Genomic DNA, 17,657 nt, shown 5'->3' on the forward strand with positions numbered 1-17,657 from the left:
CCCTCCCTCCATCCATCTGGTCTGGCTCTGGTAGTTGAGGCCAAGGGGAGCTGAGGGGGAGTAAACCGGATATGGACTTTGGTTTATTGGAAACTTTGGCAAACAGAGGGGGGAGGAAGGAGAGCCCACAGAGCAAAAACAGCCACTTTGGCCAGGGCCAGGCTGCGGTTAAGGTGGGGAGTGGAGAGGATGGGTGACCCGGTCCTTGGTTTGGGGGAGGGGCTGGCTCTGTGGTGCACACACCCATCCCTGCGCAGCCCCGAGGGACTGCGACTTCGGAGAAAACCAGATCTTTCCACAGACCTCTGTATTGTCGGCCCGAGGCCATTCTGGACGATTAGGAGGGGGTGGCGCTACCTTATCTGGGGCGTGCAGACTGATGGTAGCCTCCTCCTCACCACCCCCCTTTACTAGGGTCGGGGAGCCGCGGTCACGTTTCATCTCCCTGTCCTAGTAAGGTGCTCCCCCAAACAGGTCTGCGCACTCTTAGTGTGCGAGGACACAGTCTCTCACCGGGCTCCGGCTACGGAAAGAGACTGAGGGCGGGTGCTCCGGGAGGCCAGGAGGAGGAGGGCCAGCGGCCGGGGGCGGGGCAGTGGCCGAGGTGAGGGGCTGCGCCAGGGGTTCCACTGCATGGGCAGCTCCGAGGGGGCGGCTCTGGGGGGTAAGGGCGGGGCGGAGGCGGGGTGGGGGCGGAGCTGCGGGGCAGGAGAGCCGGGCCTGGGGCCCCAGTAGCTCAGCCGGAGCACTGCGCACCCAGCCAGTCGTCCTGTCAGGCCTCCCGGCTTACCGCCTGCAGTGCCCGGTCCTTCCTCATGCTGGCACCCCCGGCCCCAGAGACCGAAGTCCCCATGTCCCAGGCGGGGCCGCCCCGCCTCGGGCCCCCTTCCCGCCGGGTGCGCCGCTTCTCCGGGAAGGCTGAGCCCCGGCCGCGCTCTTCCCGTCTCAGCCGCCGCAGCTCAGTCGACTTGGGGCTACTGAGCTCTTGGTCCCAGCCAGCCTCACCCGTTCCGGAGCCCCCTGATCCGCCGGACTCCGCTGGTTCCGGCCCCGCGATGAGCCCACCGCCCAGCTCTGAAGAGCCCCTTGAGGGCATGTGGACCACGGGCGCCCCTGTGAAGCCTGCAGACTCCGAGCGTTTGGAGCCCGCCGGCTCCACAGGAGGGTCGGGGTCCCGGGAACAGCCGAGGATCACCGAGGCGGCGGCGGCCCGGGAGCGGCGGCGGGAGCAAGAGGAAAAAGAGGACACGGAGACCCAGGCTGTGGCAACGTCCCCGGACGGCCGATACCTCAAGTTTGACATCGAGATTGGACGTGGCTCGTTCAAGACGGTGTATCGAGGGCTGGACACCGACACCACGGTGGAGGTGGCCTGGTGTGAGCTGCAGGTGCGGCTGGGCGCTCCCTCGGTGACGCCACGGGATGGGACCTTTGGAGGTCTTGGGATGGGAGACCCAGGGAACAGCAGCAAGGGGGATGTATTTTTCCAGTCAAATGTCCGGACACTTGTCCCACTTGCTCTGATGATCCATGGACCTGGCTGATTCCAGGCTGCAGAAGGATAAGCTGAGGCAGGTGGTGTTTGGTAGCTCCCCTGTGGATTTAAGACATTCTTACTTTTCCGGCTCCATCTCAACCCTGAGAGCTGGAAAGAAAATAAGATGGGAAATTGGGTAGGGAGCCAGCTCAGACCTGAGGGGTGGCTCACCAATTTCCTGCAGTGGTTACCCACTGTCTCCTCCTCTCCCTTCCCCTTAAGTCCTGAGACCCTCAGTGTGACCCTGATCCTCCTTTTTCCTTGCCTTGGATCTTTGCAGATTAGAAGGCTGGAATGATGGAGGCCAGGAGCTGGGACAGGGTCCTCTCCACTTCCAGAAGATACAGGGCTATTGTAGCAGGACAGGGCCTTCCCACATCCCTTCTGGAACAAACTTCTGGACTTCGCCATGGCTGGGGGAGGGGGAGACAGGAGCTCCAGCCCTGGCCTGAGTCCAGTCCTGCTCCTCATCCCACTGCCTACCTGAGCTATCCTCTCCCCAGACCAAAAGCACTGAGCCCCATGGGCTTTAGGGGTATGCTGGCTTAAAGGACCCTCCTCCCATAGAGGGGAAACCCAGTTAAGTCTGAGCTAGTAGCTTTGGATTCAGACTGAGGGGACAGAGCCTGGAGGAAGGGTCCTCCCCTCCAGCCCTGGCCCTGAGCTTGCCCCTTGTGCCTGCCAGTGCCACACCCCAGGCTTTAGGCCAGGCCAGGAGAAGCGTCCAAACTAGGGGTTAGAGGGGGTGGAGGAAGGAGATGGGGGAAAGCGAGACAGCTATGGAGCAGGGGGCGGTCTCCTGGCACCTGGTCCTGGATCCCTTCTCTCTTTGTCTGTACCTCCCTCTGCAGTCCTTCTCCCTGGATCTAGCAGTTACCAGTTTCTGAGGCCAATCCCCTTGCCGGCCCCAATTCTCTGCCCGCCTGCCTGCTTGCTGCCTGCCCGCTGCCAGCCCCCGGGCGTCCCTTCCCGCCCCACGGCCGGCCTGGGCGGCTACAAAGGCGCTATTGAGTTCAGAGCTCCTGGACCGGGCTGCATAAAAGCTCTTGTGTCCAGGAGGGGGTCCAGGGGGCGGCCCCAGGCCCATAGTGGGCGTGTCCTTGGAGCGGCCCAGGGGGCGCAAACCGGGAACTCCGGGTCTACAATCCTGTTGGCGAATGATCCCACCCACACAGTCCCATCTGTTGGCTCCTACCCTCACCGCTCCTCCAAGCCCCGCCGCATGTGTCCCCATCCCCCTCTTCGTGGGGGTCCTGGGCCTGAGGTGACCGTGATCCCCGTCCCCTACCCCACAGACTCGGAAACTGTCTCGAGCCGAGCGGCAGCGATTCTCAGAGGAGGTGGAGATGCTCAAGGGGCTGCAGCACCCCAACATCGTCCGCTTCTACGACTCCTGGAAGTCGGTGCTGAGGGGCCAGGTTTGCATCGTGCTGGTCACCGAACTCATGACCTCGGGCACGCTCAAGACGTGAGCTCCGCGCCTGCTGGTGGTAGTTGGGAGGACTGGTGGTGGGAGGTCGCCACTGCTTCTGAAGGAGCCTGGGCTCCTCAGACTGTACACGCAGGTCTCAAACCGGGCTCACTCTCTTATCCTCGCCTCTTGAGTGTCTGGAGGCCTGCAGTGCCCCCTAAAGAGTCCTCCACCATGCTACCCCTCTCCTCTCCAAGCTATCCTATCTTCCTGGAATCTGGTCTTATCACTTCTCTCCTTAAAACCCCTTTGAACTATCCCACCGCCCTCCGGATAAAGTCCATTCTTTCTAGCGACTGCTCACAAAGTCCTTATAGGATCCAGCCTACATTCCGGACAAAGCAAATTCCCAGCACCTCCTCCCACCCTGTGCCGTCACTTGTTGTCTCCGTGCCTTTAAGCACGCCTTCCTTCTGCCTGCAAGGTCTTCATCTCTTCCCATTTTCACCCTTGAACTCCTACTCATCCTTCAAGACACCACAGAAAAGTTATTTCCTCTAGGAAGCCCTCCCCCACGTCCGGGGAAGCTAGTCATCCCTTACGCGCTTCCACAGCACCTTGGCGGCGGCCATGTCTTGAATTTACCCGTTTTGTAACCTTCTGTCTACCTGCCACACCCGCTGACTGCCTTTCTGTCTGAGACTGGGCGCGGATCTGTGCTAGGAGAAGCTAGCGGCAGATGCGTGGGCGGGAGTGGGTGGGGCTACGGGGAGGAGAACCTCCCAGTGGTGGGCTCCCTCCCCATCCTCTGTGTTCCTTGTTCTGACCCTAGCTGTGCGTCCTCCCCTAGATACCTGAGGCGGTTCCGTGAGATGAAACCACGAGTCCTTCAGCGCTGGAGCCGCCAGATCCTGCGGGGGCTCCATTTCCTACACTCCCGAGTACCCCCTATCCTGCACCGAGACCTCAAGTGTGACAACGTCTTTATCACCGGCCCTTCGGGCTCCGTTAAGATCGGGGACCTGGGCCTGGCCACGCTCAAGCGCGCCTCCTTCGCCAAGAGCGTCATCGGTGCGTCGCTCCAGGAGGATCCTTGCCACTCCTACCCTCCCTCCCCTTCCCCTGTCGGGAGAGAGCCTGGGGACCCCCTGCCCCTAGTAGATTTAGAACGGTAATTAGAGTTAGAACCCCTCCACGGAGTTAGAAAACCACGGGGAAGATGAGACTTGTAGCGTGTCCTCTTCCCCACAACCCCCCCCCCCCAACACACACACACACACGACGAGAAGGGGTGAGTCTCTTGCACTCCAGAATTCGCGGGGTTGCCCCCACCCCCACTTGTACTTTCAAGGAGAGGGACGAAGCCAGAAAGGAGGCACTAACGTCTGCTGTGGATCCTGCAGGGACCCCGGAGTTCATGGCCCCAGAGATGTACGAGGAAAAGTACGATGAGGCCGTGGACGTGTACGCGTTTGGCATGTGCATGCTGGAGATGGCGACCTCGGAGTACCCCTACTCAGAGTGCCAGAATGCCGCTCAAATCTACCGCAAGGTCACCTCGGTGAGAGGGAGGAGAGGGAATCACAAGTCCCCCTTTCATTTGGCTGCCCCGGCCACCCCGCGGTCAATGCCCTTTCCCTTAATGAAAACGGGGTAGACACAAAGACGCCCCGGTGAACACTGAAGGTTACTGGATGCACTCACGGCCTCTCCAATACAGGCTTTTTAGAATAACGATGTGTGTAGCGCTCCCTAGAGATTACAGATGATTCAAATCCAATCTCTCATCCGATCGTATCCGCTGCCCCGCGGGGTGAGCAGGGCAAATGTTCTGCCCTGCATTTTACAAATGAGGACACCGGCTCAGCGAGAGCCTGGTTCAAGGTCGCACTGTCGATACGTGTGTGTGTGTGTGTGTGTGTGTTTGTGGTGGGGCGGGGGGGGGGGTCGGGGCGGGGGGACTGGGATTTGAAATCACAACTTCTAAACGCGTAGCTGGTGCTTTGGCAACTGCAAGAGCTGCCGCCTCGGGCTGGGGCGGGGTGGGAGGGGGAAGTCAGCAGAGAGCTGGGGCACAGAGAGCGGGAGGCCTCATGCAACCACATTCCCCAGGGCACGAAACCCAACAGCTTCTACAAGGTGAAGATGCCCGAGGTAAAGGAGATCATTGAAGGCTGCATCCGCACGGATAAGAATGAGAGGTGGGTGGAGGGGGCAGGGCGGAGGGGGGTGGGGTGATGGGGAGGGCGGGCGGCGGCGGTGGGGCTCTGCTCAAGCTGGCACCGCCCTTAGGTTCACCATCCACGACCTTCTGGCTCACGCCTTCTTCCGCGAGGAGCGCGGCGTGCACGTGGAGTTGGCGGAGGAGGACGACGGAGAGAAGCCGGACCTCAAGCTCTGGCTGCGCATGGAGGACGCGCGGCGAGGGGGGCGCCCACGGGACAACCAGGCCATTGAGTTCTTGTTCCAGTTGGGCCGGGACGCGGCAGAGGAGGTGGCTCAGGAGATGGTGAGCGGAGGACAGCATACCTGCAGCGTAACGTATGAGGGGCGTGTGGACCTCAACCGGAGGGGCCAGTGCCTTGTGGGTGCGATGTCTGGGTGGTGGGTTGTCTGGGTGGTGGGCTCAACGAAGCCCTCTCCGAGTCTCCTACGAGTGTCTCCCTGCTGCCCTCGCCTTAACGCACCTGCGGGCACACTTAGTGTTCTCCGCAAGTCGAAGATTTCCTTTTCCAGCCCTGGGTCCCTCAACCTCCCTGTTTTAACTTCCTGCTGATCCGGTTTTCCCTAATTGTCCTTCTCTCCGTGTTATCTATTTTTCCCTTTCTTGTTTCCCCCACCCCATCTTTTTCTTGATCTTGCTTCATGCTTGGAACCGTGCATTTGAGAAAGCCTGTCGGCTCTAGAGTTCAAGTTAAATGCGTCTTTCCATTTCAGCAGGCCCTCCATTACTGGACGGGTCCCCATCAGTCTTGTTTTATACCAGGATACATTCCCATCTTTCTCCTCCACAAGACTACAAGGTCTTGAGGGCAGAGACTATGTGTATTGACCCTTCTGCCCCTGACAGTGCTTAGCACGTGATGGGAACTCAGTTAACCACCCACATCTTAGAGCCCTCTCACGTGCATCTGATGGTTGTTACCAACCCTGCATAGAGTGATTTTATCTGATTTACTGCTGAGGAAATGAAAGCTCAAAGAAGCTGAATATCTTGTACCAGGTCGCAAGCAAGTGGCACAACTGACTCAGGTTGTTCAGATTTTGAGTCAGCTCATCCTGCCCCACCTCCTTTACCTGTCCAGCGAAGCTTGTTATTGAAATGAATAAGGATAATGAATAGAAGCTGGTGGACCAGGAGAGGCATATATGAGAGGCAGAAAATGTGGGGATGGTTTAGGAAGGTCTGAGGTGGGAAGGGAAAGAGTATGATATTCTTGATGGAAAAATGCAGTTGAAAGGGTGGGAATCATCTGTTGGTGGATCTGGGTCAAGAACCTAAGAATGTGTTTGAAATAAGACATAGGAGCCAGTCTCTGTAACCGAGCTCAAATCTGACCTGAGATTGGGACCTGATCCATTACATACAGAGGTTCTTGACTTTGACACTAGTGACATCATTGTTCGGGAGACTGTGCTATACTGTTGTAGGTTGTTGAGAAGAATCCCTGGCATCAACTTAGTAGATCCCGGTGGGATCACCCCCCAAGTTGTGACAACTAAAAATATCTACAGATATTTTTCTCCACCATCCCCCCAGAACAATTGACTTAGAGTATAACCTTGAACTGGTCACTTACTTTACTTATTTCTAAAATAGAGTTGATAAGACCTATCTCAGAAGGTTGCTGGAAGGATTTAATGATGATATGGTAAAGAGTTGCCAGTTGGATTTCTCTGGTGATCCAGTGGCTAGGACTTCATGCTACTAACGCAGGGAGTCCAGGTTTGATCCCTGGTCAGGGAACTAGATTCCACATGCAACTGAAGATCTTACTTGCCACAACAAAGATCCAGCGCAGTCAAGTAAATAAATGACTTTTTAAAAAATGCCAGTTGTGGACACAGTGGGTAATCAATATATGTTCCTTTTCTTGTATATCCTAGAGGCCTCAAGAAGGTGTCCTGATGGGGCTTTGTTGGGAGACGGTGAATCTCACCTCAAACTGTGTTCCTCACCCTTCCAACTCCAGGTGGCCCTGGGCTTAGTGTGTGAAGCTGATTACCAGCCAGTGGCTCGTGCAGTGCGTGAACGGGTTGCTGCCATCCAGCGAAAGCGTGAGAAGCTGCGTAAAGCTAGGGAGTTGGAGGCCCTCCCCCCAGCGCCGAGACCCCCACCAGCAGCTGTCCCCATGACTCCTGGTCCCTCCAGTGCCTTCCCTCCTGAGCCCGAGGAGCCAGAGGCAGACCAGCACCAGCCCTTCCTCTTCCGCCATGCCAGCTATTCATCTACCACCTGTAAGTCACCTTTAACATCCCAGAACCCTTGACCTCTGCCCCCCTACCCAGACGTTTAACCCAACAGCACTGTCACTTACCCAGCCTTCTACATCTAGCCAGGGCTCCTTCTGGGAAAGAACTCTCCCACAGCCCCAGGCCCCCTCCTTGCTCAGGCAGTCCCCTGCTCAGCCATCACCCCCCTTTATTTCCCCTTTTTTGATCCCCTCCCTCCCCCACCAGCGGATTGCGAGACTGATGGCTACCTCAGCTCTTCCGGCTTCCTGGATGCCTCAGACCCTGCCCTTCAGCCCCCTAGTGGGGTGCCATCCAGCCCCGCTGAGTCCCATCTCCGCCTGCCCGCGGTGAGAGGGGGTCACATGGGGGGGCTCCCAGCTATTCCAAGCCTATGACCTAGCTCTCACCCTGTAAAACCCAACACTATGACCTGGCCCCATGTCCTTGGAAATCCACCACTCTTGTCCTCATCTTTATTCCCTCTGCCTAGTACCCCAGCACCCTTGATATCGTCTTCTTGGAACCCAACAAGTTATCCTCCCCTGACCTCATGAACCTATATCCTGTTTCAGGCTTTTGCTCTATCCATTCCACGTTCTGGCCCCGGCAATGACTTTTCCCCTGGAGAGAGGTAAGTTCTGGTCTGAGTGGGGGCTTCAAGGTGAGCTATATGGAGCTCTGGGGTTCAGTGTCTTTTCCCTTTTCCAGTTATGCCTCAGATGCAGCATCAGGCCTTAGTGATGTGGGAGAAGGGATGGAACGGATGAGGAGACCCCCAGGGAAAAACCTCCGGCGTAGACCTCGATCCCGGCTTCGGGTCACAAGTGTAAGGAAGGGGCACAGGAGTTCGGGAATAACCTACAGGGCCTGGATGGAACTGTCAGTGATGGGAGTGCGGTCAGCCAGAAAAGGCGAGAAGCACTGTGTTACTGGTAGCCAAGAGGCCACCAGTCATGTTTTCAATACGAGACTTTGGGGGCAGAATCTGCTTCTCTCCGGTTCCAATCTGGCCACTGTGACTTGGGTGGAGAAGGGTGGGGACACTTGATGAAGACAGAGCTTGACCTCCTCCCTTCTGCTGACTTTGACTCTGAAGGTCTCAGACCAGAATGACAGAGTGGTTGAATGCCAGCTGCAGACGCACAACAGCAAGATGGTGACCTTCCGATTTGATCTGGATGGGGACAGCCCAGAAGAGATCGCAGCTGCCATGGTGAGGGAGAGATGAGAGCACATTCTAATGATCTGAGACAAGAGTCTCCCTCCTGATGTCCCCGGGTGCTGAACTGCCCCGCCCCCCGCCCCCCCCACAATCCAAGGACAGGGGTTTCAAAGCTGGCGGGCCCTCAGTGCAGTGACACTGAAGACTTATCTGCCTTTGTTTGGGAGGAGATTTCTGTTTATCCAGGGAGGTTTGGATCCTCAGCTGGAGCAACTTGAGACTAACACAAGATATCCACAAGTGCTGCAGTGAAGTGTACGCACACTAGACACGTGATGCTGTGGCTATAAGGAAAGGATGGGCTGTAAGGGAAGGGTCAGCAGCGCAAGAGGAAGGACTCACGCAAGGTCTTGACAGATGAGTCGGAATGGCAGTGAAGAGTAGAAAGGGCGTGTCTAGTGGTGGTATGGCAAAGGAGAGGCATGGGAACAGGGAGTGACTTGAAGTATAGGGCTGGGAGGGCTTCTTGAGGAGACCTTTGTCACTGGAATTAAGGGTTCCTCTTGGAAGCAATAAGATCCTGCTGTAAAGCAGAGAACTATATTCAGTATCCTAGGTAGTAAATCATAATGGAAAAGAATATTAAGAAAGAACGTGTATATATACATATATATTATATGTATATAATCACTTTGCTGTACAGCAGAACTTAACACAACATTGTAAGTCAACTATACTTCAATTTAAAAAAAGTTTTGTAGAAGTGAGGTTGGGCATGTAATGTGGGCTTAAGCATGTAATGTGAGCGTGTAATGTGTAATGGAGTCTTAAGAGTTAAGTGTGTAACACCGTGAGAATAGGTTTTAAGACTGCCCTGTTGTGGGATGTGGGAGAGGGCTGTGGGTAGAGTATCCAGTTGGGAGATGGACGCAAGAAGCCAGATATGGTCCAAGGAGAGAATGGATTATGGAGGGGGAGGAAGAAGAGGGGTGAATCTGGGGGTTATTTTGGGAAAAATAACCTACTGTGTCATCCAGTAATTGATTGCCATAGTACAGTGTACATAGAACATGGTCAGTAAATACTTGATGAGTTGACATGAGAGGGAGTTAGGGCAAGGGCTATCAAGGGTGACCTGTAGCTTGGAGGAACTCATAGGAATAGGCCATCAAAGGAGATAAGTTTTAAAATGAGAGTATGGCTTCGTTTTTTGGAGGGGGTATCATGATGAGCTTGAATGACAGAGGGGCAGGCAAGATAAGATCCTCCATAAGTAAGTAGAATATGGGTCAGGCAGGACTGGCAGGAGTGGATCTGGGAGTCTCAGCACAGAGCTGAGCATGAGAGAAGATGGGCCTGCAAAGCCAGAGGTATAGAGGAGTATCTTAGTAGATACCCCCAGTTCCGGAACGGGGAGCAGGGATAGGTTATCAAAGGACAGAATTGGAACCTGAGACAGAAGGAACTCTGGAATATTTTAGTAAAAACTGAGGAAGGAGATTGCTTCGAGGAGGCATAGGGTGAGGCCTGAGGCAAGACCACACTGGCTTTTGTCAGGAGGAGGTCTTTGTGGGAGACCAGTTTCAGTGGAATGGGGGCAGTGGCTGCCAGCCTCTGGGATGCGGGAGGGAAGGGAATGGAGGAAATGTCAGACTTCAGGAACTCCCTCTAAATCTTCCTCTCCATCATGTCATTCAGCTTGTGTCAGGGACAAAGACAAAACAGCACCTGGCATGCAGGCTTATCCACTTCTGTCAAGCCACTCAGCCCTTCAAGAATCTTTCATCCAGCCACACTGGTTTCTGAATGGTCCTCTGAAGAGGCCTAGTTGCCTTTTCAGCTTCTGCTTCCATCTTTTCAGCAGTCTTTCTCCCTGGGAGCTTTCTCTATGGGCTTTCAAGCCCAATTCAGATCCCACACAACCAGAGGGACCCTGTCCCTGAACCCAGGGTCCATTGCCTTCTTTTCTTTCCTTACTAGCCCACCCTCTCTTTCTCTGCAGCAGAATTCTCTCAAGACTTTAAATTTGCTCTTTTGCCCCCAAATCGGTAGTGGCTACCTGTGGTTACAGAGTAAGGTTCAAATTCTGGAGTATGACCTTTAAAATTCACAGCACTCTCAGCTGTACTTCAGTCTTCGCTATTTTGTGAATGTGCCCTTTGCTGCCTCAGAACAGTGCAGAACAGAGGAAAGGATGGAGGTTCACATAAGACCTGAGTTCCAACTTCAGCTCTGTTAGCTACTAATTTGGCAAACTTGGGCAAGTTTCTTAATCTCTCTGAACTTCATCAGTAAAATGGAGGGGATATTACTTATTTTGCAAAGATGTTCTGATGGGCTTCCCTGGTGGCTCAGATAGTAAAGAATCTGCCTACAGTGCGGGAGACCCGCCTTTGATCCCTGGGTCAGGAAGATCCCCTGGAGAAGCAAATGGCAACACACTCCAGTATTCTTACCTGGAGAATTCCATGGACAGAGGAGCCTGGAGGGCTACAGTCCATTGGATAGCAAAGAGTTGGGATGCAACTGAGTGACTAACACTTCTCACTTTTCTTATGTAATATATGAGAAATGATATAGCATGTATGAGAAGTGAAATGATAAAAGTATGGGAAATGTCCACACGTGGTAGATACTCAATAAAGGGTTGCTTTTCTTAGTCATCCTTCAAGACTCAGCTCTGGAGCCATCTCAGCTGCCCGCTGTCCCCTGAAGTGTTATGAACTGCTTTCTTCTTGGAATGGTGTTTTATTTTATTTATTTCTACTTATTTATTTATTGTTGGCCAAGCCATGTGGCAGGTGGGATCTTCCCCTACCAGGGATTGAACCAGGCCCCCTGCTTTGGGAGCGCAGAGTCTTAACCACTGGACTACCAGGGAAGTCCTGGAATGGCATTTTTAAAAATCATGGTAAAAAACATATAACATAAAGTGTGTCATTTTAACCGTCCTGAAGTGCACAGGTCAGTAGTGTAAAGTATATTCATATTGTTGGGCAATAGGTCTCTGGAACTGTTTTATCTTGCCAATCTGAATCTCTACCCATTAAACAGCAGCTCTCCCTTCCCCCTCCGGGAATAGCACTTTTATCTGTACCTCAATCATAAATGCCTTACCTGCCTTGGGCTGACTTGAAGTCTATTGAGTTATGTATGTGTGTGTCTCTTCCACTAAGATTTTGGGCTTCTCTGAGACCAGGACAGTGTTTTCTGCTTCCTTGTTCCCTCAAAGAATCTAGCCTATGCCTGGTGCATAAAACACTCAATAAGTGTTTGTAGACCTGAATGCTGGCACATAAAACACTCAGTAAGTGTTTGTGGACCTGAATGTTACATTTATCACATATTGCCTTATTTTTACTTAACTCTGTGGAGCTGTGTTTATGTGGATCTGTGTGGCACATTTTACAAGCTGTATGAGCAGAGTTGTGTCCAAAAACAGGTGAGGCATCAGTGGAAATATAACTCAGGTTTTGGCTTTAGAAAGATCTGGGTGCAAATCTCGTGATCTTGGGAAGACTGAACTGCACCTTGTTAAGCATTGGTTAGCATAACTCTAAAGAGACCACATGGAGACCACAGCAAGCTGTTATTGGTGTCAAATGTGATAAGATATGTAAAGATCTGGTATAAACACGCATGCTATGAAGTTTAGCTCCTTTCCTCTAAGCTGTATTTCTCATTACAACCACACAGTGCATGGCACACAGCTGATGCTTACTAAATACTTGTTTTAGATTGATGAGCAGAAGCAGTGGGGTGAAGGGTTGGTTTTTTAAAGAAAGGGACAAGTGGAATTAACCGAGCTCCCCTTCCCCTTCCTACTGATTCTCACCAGGTGTACAATGAGTTCATTCTACCCTCGGAGCGAGCTGGATTCCTGAACCGGATTCGGGAGATTATCCAGCGAGTGGAGACCCTGTTGAAGAGAGATACTGGCCCTGTGGAGGCTGCTGAAGACCCTCTGAGTCCCCAGGTCAGACCCCTGTGGGCACCTCCAGGGGGATGGGACTCTGCTACAGGCTTCATTACTTTTTGCCTCCACCAGTCCCCTTGGATCTAACTTGTTGTCATCTCTAGGATCCCAAAACAATGGCTCTGCCCCCGTTTAAGAGTCTGATGAAAGCCATGGACTCTTGTTCCAGAAAAATGTGTTCAGTGCATACTTTTAACTCAGTATTTTGACATAATTTCAGACCTGCAGAGAAGTTGCAATAGTTGTACAAAGAACCCCTAGGTGCTCTGTCTAGATTGGCTAGTAGTGTCTTGTCACATGAGCTTTAGCCTTCTCGCTTCCTCTCTCCCATCCACGTGTGTGTCCATGCATTCTTGTTTTGGAACCATTTAAGTAAGTTGCAGGTGTCATGCCCCTTTACCACTAAATATTTCTTGAAAACACTTTTGAATCCCTTGAAACTCATCTGTGGACTCACAGAAGCTCATGAGTCCTGGCTTAAGAAGCCCAGCCTCAAATTTTCCATCTAAGACTCAGCTCTTCCCACTGTGACATTTCTCTCTCTCAGGAGGAGTCAGCACCACTGCCTGCTCTCCTGGGGTCCCCCCCAGACCCATCCAGGGGTATGTACTGCATTCTGTCCCTATTCATCCCACCCCTGGGGTTGCCCCATGGGAATGGAGGACTGGCATCTCAATCTCCCCTCCCTCCCTTCCCAGCAGAGCTCCAGAGCAGCACCTCCCTGGAGCAAAGATGCTGGGCAGCTTTTTCCACCTCCACATCTTCTCCTGGAACCCCCTTGTCTCCTGGAAGCTCCTTTTCTCCTGGAACTCCTGTTTTCCCAAGTCCCATCCTTCCCATCACTTCTCCCCCATGTCATCTCAACCCCTCCTCATTCTCCCCAATTTCTCCTCAGGCCTCCTCAAATCTCTCTCCACACCCCCAAAGCTGTCCACTTCCACTCTCCCCCAGGGCACCCCAGTTTCCAGTCCCATCTGCTCAGTTTCCACAGAGTTCTCTCCTCCCCGATTGTTTCCAGGGCACTCCTGCTCCCTCCTTTCCCCTCTGCCCCTCTGCTTGTCCCCTCCCCTCCACCACCGCAGCCCCTCTCCTCTCTCTGGCTAGTGCCTTCTCTCTGGCTGTGATGACCGTGGCTCAGTCCCTGCTGTCCCCGTCCCCTGGGCTCCTGTCCCAGTCTCCTCCAGCTCCTCCTGGCCCTCTCCCTAGCCTGCCCCCTCCCACTCCCTGTACTCCTTGTGGCCAGGAGTGGCCTTCATCTCTGACAGCTGAGGTGGAGAGTGAGGTGAGTAGGAAACCAAGAGGGATGATTGGGCGGCAGGAGGAGGGGCGGGTGGGCTTCATTCTGGATCATTTCTCTACTCACAGACCCACACTTTATAGGCCTCTCCAAATCTTGGTCAGCCACTCCCGGGTGAAGCCAGATTGGCGCCCATCTCGAAAGGTGAGACCTTTGACCACTGACTCTCCCCTGCCCATCATTCTCAGTGACTTTATTTCCTACCACCGATTTCTCTTCCTTCTTTCATGATGCCTTCTTTTGTCTTGCTGCAGAGGGAAAGCCTCAGCTTGTTGGGCGCTTCCAAGTGACTTCATCCAAGGAGCCAGCTGAGCCTCTTCCCCTGCAGCTGGCATCCCCAACTCCCTCTGGCTCCCTGAAGCCTCCAACCCCTCAGCTGACCTCGGAGAGCTCGGACACAGAGGACAGTGCTGGAGCCAGGCCAGAGGCCAGGGAGGCTCTGGCTGAAAGTGACCGTGCAGCCGAGGGCCTAGGGGCTGGAGCTGAAGAGGAAGGGGACGATGGGCAGGAACCCCAAGTAGGGGGCAGCCCTCCACCCCTGAGCCATCCTAGCCCAGTGTGGATGAGCTACTCCTATAGCAGCCTGTGTCTGAGCAGTGAGGAGTCCGAGAGCAGTGGAGAGGACGAGGAATTCTGGGCTGAGCTGCAGAATCTTCGGCAGAAGTGAGTCTGGGGAGAATGGTGGTCAGGAGGTGGATTTGCCAGAGCTAAGTGTTGGGCCAGCCCTCTCACGGCCCTGGTGTGTCCTCAGGCACTTGTCAGAGGTGGAGGCACTACAGACACTACAGAAACAGGAAATCGAGGACTTGTATAGCAGGCTTGGAAAGCAGCCCCCACCAGGGATCGTGGCCCCTGCTGCTATGCTGTCCAGCCGCCAGCGCCGCCTCTCCAAGGGCAGCTTCCCCACCTCACGGCGCAACAGCCTGCAGCGTTCTGAGCCCCTGGGCCCGGGTGAGACAGAAGTCACCAGCTCCCATTGTTCCAGAGTCCCCTCCCTAGTGATCTGTCTTTCAGGCCCTGGGAATCTGCCCCTTGCTGTGGGGGTACTAGCCCCCCACTTTTCCCTGTGGCCCCTTCCCTCATTCAGTGCTCTCCCTCCCCATCCTGCACCCAGGCATCATGCGAAGGAACTCCCTGAGTGGCAGCAGCACCGGCTCCCAGGAGCAGCGGGCAAGCAAGGGGGTGACATTCGCCGGGGATGTTGGCAGGATGGTGAGGGCGGGCTCAAGGGAGGGAGAGCCCAGGGAATGGTAACTGGCTTTAGCTTCAGCCTCCTCCAGCTCTGGAGGTTCCTTAGTACTTCTTCTTTTTCCTCCAGTGAATTATGAACAGAAGCCATGTGTGTCACCCACACCTGGGCCCACCATGGAGCTTATGCCCTTAGAATCTGCTGACCAACACAACTCTGCGAGGAAGACCTCAGCACTGAGGGAGTAGGAGGCTGGACGGGCATGGACAGTGCCGCTCCCCTAGAAGGAAGAGCCAAACATGTAGGAACTGTTTGCTGTGTGTAGAAGGTGTATGTTCTGTAAATCCTCATCCTTGCCACCTCCCCAGCCGAGAGAGAACCACTAAACAGTCCCACCTGAGTCCAGATGATTCTAGAAGGCACACTCCCAGTTGGAAAGGAGGAGGGAAAATTAGTAGCAGCCAATAAAAATTCTGGAACCTAGAACCTGGTGAATCTGTATGGATCTTAAAAACTGGGCAAAGCTCTGTGGGGGAACTTCCCTGGTGGTCTGGTGGTTAAGGATCCACCTCTCAGTGCAGGGGACATGGGTTCCATTCCTAGTCAGAGAAGATTCCACATGCCACAGGGCAACTAAGCCCATGTACCACAACCACTGAGCCTGCACGCCCTAGAGCTTGTGCTGTGCAGAGAGAAGCCACTGCAATAAGAAGCACATGCCACAGGGCAACTAAGCCCATGTACCACAACCACTGAGCCTGCACGCCCTAGAGCTTGTGCTGTGCAGAGAGAAGCCACTGCAATAAGAAGCCCACAGGGAAGAGTAGCGCCTGGTTGCTGCAACTAGAGAAAACCCAACTAGAGTAGCAATGAAGAGCCAGCACAGTCAAAAAAGCTTTGTAGTAGGGTTAGGCAGGGGAGGATTTAGAAGGAATTCCCCTCTCACAATGGGAGGCAGGGGTGGAACCCAGCTTTTGGGCTTCCTGCCAGCAGTTCATGAAGAAACTTCAAGGTCAATAATCCACCTGACCAAGCTAAGATTCCACCCAGACTCCACCTTAGGCCTACAGAAGCAGACCCCAGTGGAAGTTAATAAAAGCTGCTTGTCCATCCTTCCTTTACTTCTGGAGAACGGAAAAGGCAGTAAAGTTGAGCATAGTGTGGGGTTGAGGACAGAAGGGTGACCTTCCTCCCCGCCTCCAAGAGCTGGTTCAGTCTCAAAACAGCCCAGTGACCCACCACAATCTCTCCCTTAAATCAGGTGGAAAGATCTCATGGAAAAAGTAATTCTAGTTAAACATTTCCGGCTCCCTGGGGCAGTATCAGTGCTGCAGCTGCTGCCTGTGAAGTGCTTCAGCATGAAGTGTCAGCCCCAACACACTCATTGGACTTGGAGAGAAATGACTTCGTTTATTATTTTCAACCTGACCCCATCTTTCCCACTTTAGGCTCCAACACTGCACAGAGCTGCCACACCCACCCCCATAATAGCCCACCTCTTGTCCTCCACCCTCGAAACCAGCCCCCAGGGGAGTTTAAGAGGATTAAACCATGAAGTCAAAGCTTGGGAAAAGCCAAGGTGGATACTTCAAACAAGGAAACAACTAGGAAAAGGGGTCAGTGGGCACACAGAATCAACATTAGGTGGGCGTTGTTCCCTTGACAATGGCCAGATGCACAAAGCGGCTACTTGGACCCCTATCATGGTCCAAAGTTAGTAAGAAGGCCAGCAACGCAGGCTTCAATTTCTACAGGATCATGGAGCATCATCCATCATGTGAAGGGACTCCAGCAGGTTAGAGATGCACCATGCCCATCTGGATCAGTGTCCTGATGCCCTTTCCAGAGCTCGGGCTCGAGCAGCTTTGGCCTCATCTTCCAGCTCATCCAGGAAACGCTCCTGGGACACCGAGTAGAAGGTGTAACCATCTGGGGAGGTGGGTTCAGGAAACCACGTGGAATATGTGCATTGCCTTTTCTCAGATTTGCTCCACCACTTTTGTTTATCTCATCCTCCCAAATCACCTTCTGCCCTCTGCTCCTCTGAGCCCTGACCCCGATTTCGTTATCATTAATAAATTATATTAAAAGAGCACCTTTAAAATGACAAGGTACACTTAAATTCTTGGCTCGGCGTTAGAAGTAGCCAAGGTTTTCATAGTTCCGGTTCTTTCTACCATCCCCGCACTGCCCTCCTACACGCCTTTGCTGCCCTTCCCCTGCCCCCATATGCGGTCTTCCCTAGTCTGTCGTCCAGATGGATACAAATTGCTAATACCAGGGCCCCAATGCCCAGGCCGGTCACGATGTTCCGGGTCCGCCGTTGTGGCAGCGTCTTCTGCCACTGGGCGAGCTGCGCCTGCCGCATGAATTGTAGTTGTGCAGGAGTCAGCTTCTCCCGAGTCGGGTCAATGCGCTGGGCCAGGGGGGCCTTTCCGCTTTTGGCATCCACAGGGTCTCCAGGTCCGGGTGTCGCCATGTTGCCGCTCTGCCCTTCGCCGTTCTCGGGGCGCGGGGCTTGCTGGGAATAGTAGTCCTCGGCCTCTGAAGGGAATCCTGGGAGCTGTAGTCCGCCTTTCTGTTCACAGAGTGCGGCTCGCGGCTAAAGGGAAAGGGCGGGGCAGGAGGGA

General features: G+C 54.0%; 2 protein-coding genes across 5 annotated transcripts; one reads left to right on the forward strand and one right to left on the reverse strand.

The window, feature by feature from the left end:
• The first annotated feature begins 677 nt into the window (after positions 1 to 677).
• On the forward strand, positions 678 to 15,513 carry WNK4 (WNK lysine deficient protein kinase 4). Of its 4 annotated transcripts, none has more exons than XM_027516941.1 (19): positions 691 to 1,388; positions 2,833 to 3,005; positions 3,799 to 4,019; positions 4,352 to 4,509; positions 5,061 to 5,149; positions 5,241 to 5,457; positions 7,142 to 7,406; positions 7,629 to 7,750; positions 7,976 to 8,034; positions 8,112 to 8,229; positions 8,500 to 8,616; positions 12,404 to 12,541; positions 13,089 to 13,143; positions 13,243 to 13,823; positions 13,922 to 13,982; positions 14,093 to 14,501; positions 14,590 to 14,789; positions 14,953 to 15,050; positions 15,157 to 15,508. In XM_027516941.1, exons 1-19 carry the CDS (start codon positions 816 to 818, stop codon positions 15,157 to 15,159), a joined length of 3,657 nt encoding a protein of 1,218 aa, XP_027372742.1. In that variant the 5' UTR covers positions 691 to 815; the 3' UTR covers positions 15,160 to 15,508. The 4 variants fall into 4 exon arrangements, with proteins under 4 accessions (XP_027372743.1, XP_027372742.1, XP_027372739.1 ...); XM_027516939.1 differs by having other exon boundaries at positions 725 to 1,388; positions 13,240 to 13,823; positions 15,157 to 15,511; XM_027516942.1 differs by lacking the exon at positions 14,953 to 15,050 and having other exon boundaries at positions 678 to 1,388; positions 13,240 to 13,823; positions 15,157 to 15,513.
• An 898-nt stretch (positions 15,514 to 16,411) lies between these two features.
• On the reverse strand, positions 16,412 to 17,546 carry LOC113877864 (cytochrome c oxidase assembly factor 3 homolog, mitochondrial). The gene is made up of 2 exons (XM_027518473.1): positions 17,293 to 17,546; positions 16,412 to 16,956 (listed from the first exon to the last, which is right to left on the reverse strand). The coding sequence occupies exons 1-2, from the start codon at positions 17,504 to 17,506 to the stop codon at positions 16,850 to 16,852; spliced, it is 321 nt and encodes a 106-aa protein (XP_027374274.1). The 5' UTR covers positions 17,507 to 17,546; the 3' UTR covers positions 16,412 to 16,849.
• Positions 17,547 to 17,657: the final 111 nt, after the last annotated feature.

The sequence above is a fragment of the Bos indicus x Bos taurus genome, chromosome 19, assembly GCF_003369695.1.
Source record: "Bos indicus x Bos taurus breed Angus x Brahman F1 hybrid chromosome 19, Bos_hybrid_MaternalHap_v2.0, whole genome shotgun sequence".
NCBI lineage: Eukaryota > Metazoa > Chordata > Mammalia > Artiodactyla > Bovidae > Bos > Bos indicus x Bos taurus.

What these genes read in the sequence shown, in the direction of transcription:
- LOC113877864 (XM_027518473.1), bottom strand. Translation starts at nt 17,506, where the DNA reads ATGGCGACACCCGGACCTGGAGACCCTGTGGATGCCAAAAGCGGAAAG. An exon ending in GGCCCTGGTATTAGCAATTT is followed by an intron (nt 16,957 to 17,292) that starts GTATCCATCTGG and finishes CCACCTCCCCAG; the next exon opens with ATGGTTACACCTTCTACTCG.
- WNK4 (XM_027516942.1), top strand. Translation starts at nt 816, where the DNA reads ATGCTGGCACCCCCGGCCCCAGAGACCGAAGTCCCCATGTCCCAGGCG. An exon ending in ACCTCGGGCACGCTCAAGAC is followed by an intron (nt 3,006 to 3,798) that starts GTGAGCTCCGCG and finishes GTCCTCCCCTAG; the next exon opens with ATACCTGAGGCGGTTCCGTG. An exon ending in CAGCTATTCATCTACCACCT is followed by an intron (nt 7,407 to 7,628) that starts GTAAGTCACCTT and finishes CTCCCCCACCAG; the next exon opens with CGGATTGCGAGACTGATGGC.